This window comes from Ictalurus punctatus, chromosome 7 (genome assembly GCF_001660625.3).
Source record: "Ictalurus punctatus breed USDA103 chromosome 7, Coco_2.0, whole genome shotgun sequence".
NCBI classification, from domain to species: Eukaryota; Metazoa; Chordata; class Actinopteri; order Siluriformes; family Ictaluridae; genus Ictalurus; species Ictalurus punctatus.
Genome location: NC_030422.2, coordinates 18,826,271 through 18,837,153, shown reverse-complemented (window position 1 = coordinate 18,837,153; position 10,883 = coordinate 18,826,271). Strand labels below are relative to the sequence as shown.

At 37.6% G+C, this 10,883-nt stretch overlaps 1 protein-coding gene across 1 annotated transcript in view; it reads right to left on the bottom strand.

Moving 5' to 3' along the window:
- tbc1d19 (TBC1 domain family, member 19) overlaps window positions 1–10,883 on the bottom strand; it is a 33,982-nt gene that overhangs the window by 4,762 nt on the left and 18,337 nt on the right. Inside the window, exons 12-20 of the mRNA XM_017472266.3 lie at window positions 8,072–8,146; window positions 5,981–6,043; window positions 4,531–4,615; window positions 3,399–3,443; window positions 3,211–3,243; window positions 2,370–2,479; window positions 2,182–2,273; window positions 1,154–1,269; window positions 818–888 (exon numbers count right to left, since the gene is read on the bottom strand). Coding sequence (XP_017327755.1) covers window positions 818–888; window positions 1,154–1,269; window positions 2,182–2,273; window positions 2,370–2,479; window positions 3,211–3,243; window positions 3,399–3,443; window positions 4,531–4,615; window positions 5,981–6,043; window positions 8,072–8,146 — 690 coding nt within the window. The remainder of the gene's footprint in view (window positions 1–817; window positions 889–1,153; window positions 1,270–2,181; window positions 2,274–2,369; window positions 2,480–3,210; window positions 3,244–3,398; window positions 3,444–4,530; window positions 4,616–5,980; window positions 6,044–8,071; window positions 8,147–10,883) is intronic.

Here is a 10,883-nt window from a genome sequence, read left to right as displayed (position 1 = left end):
AGACTCTGATGCTGAACAATGGAGGAAGGTGTGGATGTGCAATCAATTCATCTACTTGCCATAAAGGCTAAAAGGCCAGAGCTTGAGAATGGGTTATGCATTCTACATTAGCATTCTCAAGCTCTGGCCTTTTAGGCATGGTGGCAAGTAAATTTAGAGGCTCCTATCATGTTTGCAGGCTTCTACAGTTTCAGACCCCAGGCCCTAGGTGCTAAAAATATTGTATATTATGATATGTTCTTCAGCAGGGCCAGGTGCTATGTGAGCAGGCAGATAGCGCGCAGCAGCATCTTCCCTTCTTCGCCTCAAGGCCGTGCGTCAGTGTGTTACGGCCCGTGGGCCACCGCCAGCGGCTCAGATGAAATTTTACTACAGCTGTCAATCCAACTGTCGCCTGAGACAGCAACAAATGATGCTGCTCTTAAAATGCTAGCTATTCATGTGACAGTTCACTATGTTAAAGTGTTACTAATTAAAAATATTGTAGGAATCTTTTTCGAGTCAATGGGAAAACACTATCCATACACACATGTGCATTCTACATTAGCAGCAAACTAAACATAATCCATATAAGCCTCGGAAATAACATGTTACAGAAGCTTACTCTCTATAGAAAAACACACAAAACTGCTTTTTTGCAAGCAGTAATGCATTTGGATCTAGACATTTGGGGCCAGGAGGGAGGCTGGTCTGAATTTAAAAACGTCCAGGCCAGCGATTCTAAGACGTGCCTTAGGGAGACTGGGTTACTGATGCTGGCTGCAAGTCAACACGCTATTTCAGTACCTTTCGCCTTCTCTCATGCACACACGCTCACCTCCGCTGAGGCCAGTGATGTCACCTCCATCAGATTTTCAGCCCGGAACATGAAGACGGCAGCCGCCAGAACTAGAAAGGAAATGAGAAGGACAGCCAATCAAATGTTAGTGTACAAATGATAGGCTTCGTTTCTGTACCATTTATAAAAGGACAGCACCTTGAAATTCAGGTTTAAAAAAAACAAAAAAAAGGAAAAACTGAAAGCTATACAAGAAAAACATTATGAATATATTTATTTATTTATTCAGAGTCTGTCAAGAAAAAAGTGTTAAAAGTGATCCGTATACAAGTTTAAGCAAATAGTTTCTGACTGTAAGTCGAAGGATTGACCCACCTGCTACTAACTCTAAGGACTCGTAGCCAAGGATACGGTCCCATAGCAACAAGAGTTGGTCAGTGGATAGATAGCCAGAGAAAGCCCGAACCATCCACTTAAAGGCGATACGCAATCTGAGGGGGAAAACTTAATTTATCACCAGTATGAAAGCTTAGATATTTTTTCAAAATGTCACATTTTCAAAGCTCTAATCCCAAGTGGCTTGATGGTAAAAGTGTTCACCCTATTGTCCAAAGATTGTGAGTTCTTCATGTGTGTCCCATGTTAGTGCCTAGGTCTGGAAATGCTGTGCGATAGATTATTAAATAAATAAATAAATAAATAAATAAAATAAATAAATTACATAAATTAAATAAATTGCTGGTGGGACAAACACTAGAAGTAAACGGTAAAAATGCCCAAAATGTAATTTAAGAATTTCTGATATGTTTTTTTTTTTTTTTTATGAGGCGGAAAGACTTGTATGTGTATGTCATAAACACTAGATGGTGCCATTTGAATAGTGAATCCAAGAAGATGGTCTTTTGCTTCTGGGACTGATTGTATCTGACTAGCCAGAGTATGATGAAATATTAAAGCAATCTTGCAGGTCATGTAATAATAAACATAAACATATAAACATCAGACAGTAGTATTACTCACAAAAGGTTTCTACTAATGGTCTCTAATGCAAATGTAAATCTAAATTGACTATCAATACACTGACCCAGTATTACAGAAGAGAAAAGAAGAAGCCTTTATTTGTCACATATACATTCCAGCACAGTGAAATTCTGTGTTTCGCATATCCCAGCTTGTTCGGAAGTTGGGGTCAGAGCGCAGGGTCAGCTATGATACAGCACCCCTGGAGCAGAGAGGGTTAAGGGCCTTGCTCAAGAGCCCAACAGTGGCAGCTTGGGGTGCTGGGGCTTGATCCCCTGACCTTCTGTTCAGTAACCCAGAACCTTAACCACTGCATAATATATTCAATGACCCACAAAATACTATACAACAAATAAGGGGGATATACTGTGCTTCAGACTTACGGTTGGGCCCCGATCTCTTGTAAATGATAGAAGAGCTGCGGGAGATGGGTTTGGAGTAACCTCTCAAACTGCAGACAAAGAGAAACTATACCCTGTGCAACACACACACACACACAAACAAACATTTACAGACCTTGAAAAACACACCTACCAGCCACATAATGAGACATTCTGTAACATGTGCTTACTGAGGGGGAGGAGGATATGGAGTGCAGTCTGAAGAAGTAGCGCACATACATCTCTCTGAATACGCTGTACAGCTTAGACGGCTCGTTGTACAAGAAACACAGGGGAGCCACTGCATGACACACACACACACACACACACAGAATATACTCAATGGTCAATTTAATAACACCTAACACCTGTAATCTCTGCTCATTCATGCAATCAGCCAATCAACCAATCATGTGGCAACAGGGCAGTGAATTAAATCATGCAGATAAAAGAGCTTCAGTTCACATAAAAAAACAAAATGGGGAGAAAATGGGATCTCAGTGACTTTGACCATTACACGATTGTTGGTACAACAGGATTTTTGGAGTATTTCAAAAAATCTCCTGGAATTTCCATTCACAACAGTCTCTAGAGATTCAACAACAAGAAGTGATCAGCAGTTCTGTGGCAGGAAACGCTTTGCTGATGAAAGATCAGAGAAGAATAGCCAGACAGGTTTGAGCTTATAGAACGGCTACGGAAACTCAAATAACCACTCTGTACAACCATGGTGAGCATAAAAGCAGCTCAGAACACACAGCGTGTCCAACATTGAGGAGGAAGAGCTACAACATCGGATTCCATATCTGTCAGCCAAGAACAGGAATCTAAACGTACAGTTGGCACAGCATGACCGAAATTGGACAGTTGATGGTTGGGGGAAAAAAACATCACCTGTTTTCTGGACTTTATCCAATCTTCAACTGTCCAGTTTCAGTGAGCACATGATTCCCTGATTGCATAATTGCACAAATGAGCAGTGTAGCCAGGGACACAGGTTTAATGCACAGAATGAAATGTCTTCAAACTCACCATACATTGAGAAGCCATGGAATGGGATAACACCTAAAAGAAAACAGTTGAGAGAGTTGTCGCTGTTGAATAGCTGCTGCACTGTAGTTAAAGCGGCACTGAGTAGGATTATGTATTATGGCTATGAGAGAAACCCATTACGGGTGAAACAGATATTTAAAGCAGGGAATAGATAACTTGAAAAGTACCATTCGGAGGATACACCACAGCAAACTCCTCTGCACCAGTCTTGCCTGAAGGAAACATTTTGTTTTATTGATTAGGAGGATAACTGATACAAAAACAAAAGACACACAACACAAAGTACAGCACAGTGCTGGTGAATTCTCAATTCTGATTGGTCCGAAGGTGGTGCTGATTAAATTTCTATTACAGCTTGACTCAGACACTTAGTGCTGGCTGCAAATCACAGGATCTTATTAATGCGCTAATTTCAATACATTATCGTTTGTATAGTGACAGCTAATTTCTCAGGAACTAGTATGCTGGATTATCTACATAATTTCCAACATGACAAGCTGCATATTTATGTCTTGTTAATTTCAAGCCAAAGTGAGGAGCTTCCATAATGTAGCTTCTATAATGTAAGTGATAACAGGACGTTTCTTGTTTTTTTTAACTACTAAGTTAAAAAAAAAAAAAAAATGACATTCATCCATTCTCTGTACTGCCTATCCCTGGGCACAAGGCGGGGGACATCCTGGACAGGGTGTCAATCCGTCGCAGGGCACAATCACACACACTCACACACTTCTGACAATTTCTAGATGCCGATCAGCCTACAACACATGTCTTTGGACTGGGGAAGGAAACTGCAGTACCTGGAGGAAACCCCTGCACACAGGGTAGAGGCAGGACTCGAACCCCTAACCTGGAGATGCGAGACAAGTGTGCTAACCTCTAAGCCACAGTACTGGTGAAATGCATGACTTGTTAAAAATAGTAACTGTTGACGACCTGCTGTGGTATAAGAGGAGTAAAACACACCGAGATGTGCTGTTATAGTAAAAATAATAATCAAATAATAATAACGTTGGCATGGTAACACTAACTCAATGTCGCATTGCACCACATCACAGCACCCAGTCGTGGATCGTTTTCCCATACTATAATAGTATGCTCAGTTATGTTTTATTCCTTAATTAACACATTCTTTGTTGTAATACACTAACACAATAATCTAACATAATAATGTAACTAGGTAACTCACTGTGTTACTCTAATACAGGCAACGCACAACACCACACACTAATGCACTCTCTAATGCACATTCAAACACACACACTCAAATTGAGAGACATGCACTTATGAGGACATTACCCTGGATGTAGGATTTGGGAGGAGTGGCACTATTGTAGCTAAAATGCTCCAGAACTGCATTGTCTCGAGAAAAACAAAGGAGAACCTGTTAAAGAACACACAAATTGTCATGAATTACTATCATTATGGGTACATTTTGTCCTCACAAACTGCATACATACATACACACACACACACACACACACACACACACACACACACACACACACACACACAGACAGCCAAGTCTCCTGGCTACTGAATTCTATTTTGAATGATTTCTTTTACATCTATGGCAAATTGCTCAGGTGCAATTTGAAGAGCGGTGTACTTAAGATCACATGCACAGCCTCCAGTAGCAGATGTCATTCATCATTTCCCAAGATCTCTAATAATAGGAACAAAAGGAACAGAATTTTTTTTTTTCCCAGGTGGTGCATTGCCGGTCATTTCAGTGCTTTTACTAATCAAATGCTTTAAGCACAGAAAGCCTATTGAAAAAGTTTGTAAATAAATAAATAAATTATTTTGTACATGCATTAAAGTGAAACACGTGTGCAACTCAACTGTTGAAATACTGGCTGTAAACAGCATTGCTATTACACAACATATCAAAAGACAACATGATTTTATCTACTCGGAAACTTCGTACAAAAACCAATATTTATGCTCAGCCTGCTGCTGTTAATCATTTCACGCCTGTGGCCTGGGATGGATCTGCGCTTGCGGCATTTCTCTATTTCTGTTCAGTGTTAAAGTTTCACTACACATTAGTACTTTTAAGTACCAGATTGATCTTTTGAGTTGGTTCTGCCATCAGCGCTGACAGAATTAATTACATACAGCTGAATTTGGGTCAGATATATTTAAGCCACCAAAAAAAAAAAAAAAAAAATCGAGTTTAACTATAAGTGAAACAATCCATGAAAATCCTAATGTCTGAGTCTTTATCTGTGACTGAATACATTTTAGGCTCATCCACTTTTTGGCACTGCGCAGGCCAGCATGTTCTGCGTATCATCATGAGGTAAGAAATGTGAGCTTGAATGGATGTCCTTTAAAAGTTAACATGACACACACATCTCTCTCTATGGCAAAAGAAAAGTTATGAAAAGAAATACAGTGTGCAAGAACATAAATTTCATCAACTGTTTTATTAAAGCAATGTAAAAATATTGGTTACAATGATATATGAAGTCAAATACATCGCTCGGAAGTAGTCTAAAAGTAATGTGATCATATTACTATTTGTTTTTTCCAGACATTATTTGTGTGTGTGTGTGTGTGTGTGTGTGTGTGTGTGTGTGTGTGTGTGTGTGTGTGTGTGTGTTTGGTAGGGGTGGGATAGGAATATCTGACAGTTTTGTCCTTGTCGGGACATTTTGTTGGTCCCTAGCCAGATTTTTTTTTAAACTGCAGGTTGTATTTATGTTGGGAAAAGACATGTGCTGTGAGTTCAGCTAATGCTCACCTGATACAGAAAGTCTTCAAATACAAAGTAATAGTCATCATTACTTGCAGTCAGCTTCACATCCTTAGATCAACAGAAAAGAAGCACAATTGCATTGTATTTTATTTTATTACGCATTATATTTTGCTCAATTATCAGGCTAATTATCAATCATGATTTGATAATTGCCTAACAAATCTAAATCAAGATCACATCTGACTACCAACCACAGAGAATACTAATACTGAAGTAATAAAATGTGATTTTAAATCTAGTAAAGTGATTTCTCTAATAGTTTCTATCACATACAGTATTGGCACCCTTGGTAAATATGAGCAAAGAAGGCTGTGAAAAATTGTCTTTATTGTATTCACATGCTCTCATGGATATCAAACAATTTTGTCAAACAGCTTTATCAAAAAATATATCTTTGTTAAATATATGTGTGCAACAATTATTCGCACTCTTTTAGTCAATACTTTGTGCTACCTCCCTTTGCCAAGATAACAGCTTGAGTCTTCCCCTACAATGCCTGATGAGGTTGGAGAATACATGGCAAGGGATCTGAGACCATTCCTCCATACAGAATCTCTCCAGATCCTTCAAATTTCAAGGTCCACGCTGGTGGACTCTCCTCTTCAGTTCACCCCACAGGTTTTCTATGGGTTTCTCGTCAGGGGTCTGGAATGGCCATGGCAGGATGTGGTCAGTAAACCATTTTTGTGTTGATTTTGATGTATGTTTTGGATCACTGTCCTGCTGGAAGATCCAACCACGGCCCATTATAAGCTTTCTCACAGAGGCGGTCAGGTTTTCATTTAATATCTGTTCATATTTGATAGAGTCCATGATGTCATGTATCCTAACAAAATGTCCAGGTCCTCTGGCAGAAAAACAGCCAGAAAACATTAAAGAGCCACCATCATATTTAACTGTGGGGATGAGGTACATTTCCATATGGCTACCTCTCTCTGTGCACCACAACCACCTCTGGTGTTTATTGCCAAAAAACTCAATTTTGGATTCATCTGACCATAGAACCCGATCCTATTTGAAGTTCCAGTAGTGTCTGGCAAAATGAAGATGCTTGAGTTGTCTGGATAAGAGTAGGGGGTTTTTCTTGAAACCCTTCCAAACAACATGTGGTGATGTAGGTGAATTCAGATTGTAGTTTTGGAGACTTTCTGATCCCAAGATGCAACTAACTTCAGCAATTCTCCAGCTGTGAACCTTGGAGATTTTTTGGCCACTTGAACCATCCTCTTCACAGTGCGCTGAGACAATATAGACACACGTCCAATTCCAGGTTGATTCATAATATTTCCAGTTGACTGGAACTTCTTAATTATTGTCCTGATGGTGGAAATGGGCATTTTCAATGTTTGTGCTATTTTCTAATAGACACTTCCCATTTTGTGAAGCTCAACAACCTTTTGCCGCACATCACAGCTATATTCATTGGTCTTACCCATTGTTATGAATGACTAAAGCAATTTGGCCTTTGTGTTACCTCATATTTATACCCCTGTGAAACAGGAAGTCATGGTTGAACAATTTCCTTTTCCTAGTCACTCAGGTGTACTAAAAAAATGTTAAATATAAATGGGATTCTTCAAATATATTTTTTATATGAATTCATAGGGATGCCAATAATTGCCATACCTATATTTAACAAAGTTTTTGTGTGTGTGTATATTTGCAATTGTTGCAATGATATCCATGACAGCAGAGAATTTTTGTGAATTTTTTTTAACAAAAGATCAAAAGGTTAAACAATAAAGACAAATTTTCACAGCCTTCTATGCTCATATTTACCATGGGTGCCAATATTAGTGGAAGGCACTGTAACCTTTGTCCAGATCTAATCTGCGTTCATACATTAAAAGAGCCATTTCAAGAAAACATGACCTTGGAACAACACATGACTCCAGACTTTGGTTGAACTATAAACCTAATAAAGAAACTTTAAAAAGGCCTACTTTAAGCAAAGACAAAAAAAATTATAATTCGCCTAAAACGTCATATAAATCAAGCAGCCACAAAATCTATTTTTACTGAATAAACTGCACCTTTTAAACCTTCTCAAACGTGTATGAGTGTCTGCATGTGTACCTTATATATTAGATTATCCACCAACAGGTCATGGTGGATGACTGCTGCCTTCAGTTGCTCATAATGCATGATGTCCTAGCAAAATAAAGAAAAGGCAGGTAATTGAATTGAACCTGAATGATGGAATACCATAAAGCTAAACCTGAAGATGCTGTGATTTGTCTTTTTAGAAAGAATTGTGAGGTCAGAATCTAAAGTGGCTGAAAGCATTACCCACAATTCCCTGACAAACATTACCACCTTTTAAAGCTGCCCCCTTTTTTCCCCAAAAGCAATTAAAAACAAATAGAATAAACAACCAGAGTACATTATAGAATCACCTATACATAACTGGACAACCTTTCCAATCACATACATGTAGAGGACTCAATATTAGATATGGAGGCCAACTTTATGATTAACATTAATTTTCTAACAAGTCAATCATATAATTGCAGATAATAGCACACTAAAAAGTCTTGCAACGTCAGGAGAATTACAGGTAATCAGGATATCTATTATCTTGGCCAAAGCATAAAGACAAACAGGGAGCAGGAAGTAACAAAGAACATTTCCTGTTCTTCTTTGGCAGCAAATGAAGGATGAACATGAAAAAGCAAGATGTGGAAAACTGATGGTACAATTTGCTCATATCCAGACCTATAAATCACAGACATCAAGTGTCTGGTTTATGTCAGAACAGCACTGTAATTCACCAAAGGAAAAAAACTTAAAAGTAGTTAACGGTTTTCGGAGTTCTCTCAAATACAGGTCTTGTCACCTGATATGAAACAGTGTAAGAGGAAACCAGCCAGAGCATGTCAAACCAGGCTAAACATTCCTATAATTAACAGGAAATGTGTCAGATCACTACACACCTGAATATAAGAATATACAGGTTTGGATTTAGATTGTAAAGCTCAAAGATCTTAAGATATTAGGAAATGTCTTTTTTTGTGGAGCTTACAGTTAATTCAATGTGATGTACATTTAAAAGTTAATAAAACTCTGCTGTCACTGTTTTCATGTCTGAGAGCCATAGACATTAATGGTTTGTAGAGCTGCACGACTATGGCCAAAATGATAATCCCGATTATTTTGATCAATATTGAGATCACGATTATTTATCACGATTATTCATTGATTTTAGGGAAAACATATTTTTATTGCACTTTCACATTTAAATAAACAGACCGGTGCTTTCACCTCCATGTTTTGCTACATTCCTGCTAATGTACAAATCTTGGCATCAAATTAGACTGATCCTTAAAATGTAGCATCTCATAGAAGCAAAATATAATTAAAATTTTACCCCAAATATAGGATGAGTAAAAATAAAAATGCCATCAACCAAATGAAAATATGCATCAAATATAACAATATGCAACCAAATGAAAACAATACAGGCGTATGCAGAAAAGGCAATAACAGTGTTTACAGGAGGAGAGACGCAAGACAGTTTCTTTTAGGAGCACTTGTGCACCTAATTACAACAATTAGGAGCACAGTTGAAGTTTTTGGTTTGTTTGTTTGTTTGTTTGTTTTTTTAGAGATGGTAACATTAATGTGCCACAATATAACACACAAGTAGGCATGACAAAACTTGAGCTGGTCAAGTATGACAGAATTTAGGAACATAGTGTGAGCCATGACACATTAATTTACCTTCTGATAAACTAAATGTAATATTTTCAGTTCATTTTACAGACTGTATGCAAAAAACAACCGTTAACCTGTTCCACCTTGTAAACAAATACAATAAACATCAATGCTCAGTCTTTGAAGTCTGCTCCTCTTAAATATATTTAAAGCTACAGTATTAAAAATTTTCCGCTGTCATGGTTCTTGGCTGGAGTCAGTTCCCCAACCACTCTGTGTATATTGTGTATTTATCTGAATAATCTCATATAGGATGTGATTGGGTGAGTTTATTTACCCGTCAGATGCAAAGTGCTTTAGTTTAACGGTGTTCATTACTGATGCTCCAATCAGGATTTTTCGACCGATACCGATCCAGATACCAATCTTTTTTAAATTTAAGCTTTAATCAGGAGGTCTGTCATAGACAGTTAAATGTAAACTCTCTGCTCATGGTCACTGTTAATTGAGTTAAAATAATAGCAATGAGAAATACTGTTGGTTAATTGATAAATAAACAAGCATAAAATATTTATTTTTAAATATCTTACACAATAAAGAGTCCTAGTTAAAAGTAGATTAACACAAGCATGACCCATATTAGGAAAAAGGCTAAAAGCTTTCTAAAGAAATAGCTTACTAAGCGTAATGTCAAAATGATATTAAATGCAACCTATAGTAGTTAAACATTATTTTATTTCTCATTTTATTTATATTTTATGAAGTTATTATAATATCTATTTTTTATATTAAATGATTTCTTTATAACAAAGCACATTTTCTTTCTTTACATTTCATTAGTTTTCTGTTTGTTTGTTTGTTTGTTTATCAGTTGTTCTTTTTAGATGGGTTCCCCCAGTACAATGTTGCCATGTCTGCTGATAATATTGTGTTTTGGGGACTAAATCAAAACATGGAAACTGGAGCTGACTTTTCTAGTGATATCTGGCAATCCTGAGTTTAAATGAAGTGAATACGCTATGTATTTGAGCTACTGAAGAGCGTGAAGGAGAGCAGCAGCGTACTCCTTCCGAACAGTTGCTAATCTTGATTATGATTGGTGAGGAATTATTTAATAAAGAAGTTTGAATTAAACCCACCTTGTAGCATTAGCATTATTATTAATTTACTCCGCCCAACGCCGCTATGTCTACAGGAGCAGGTTAAAGTTCAGGTTATTTTGCGGGATCAATAA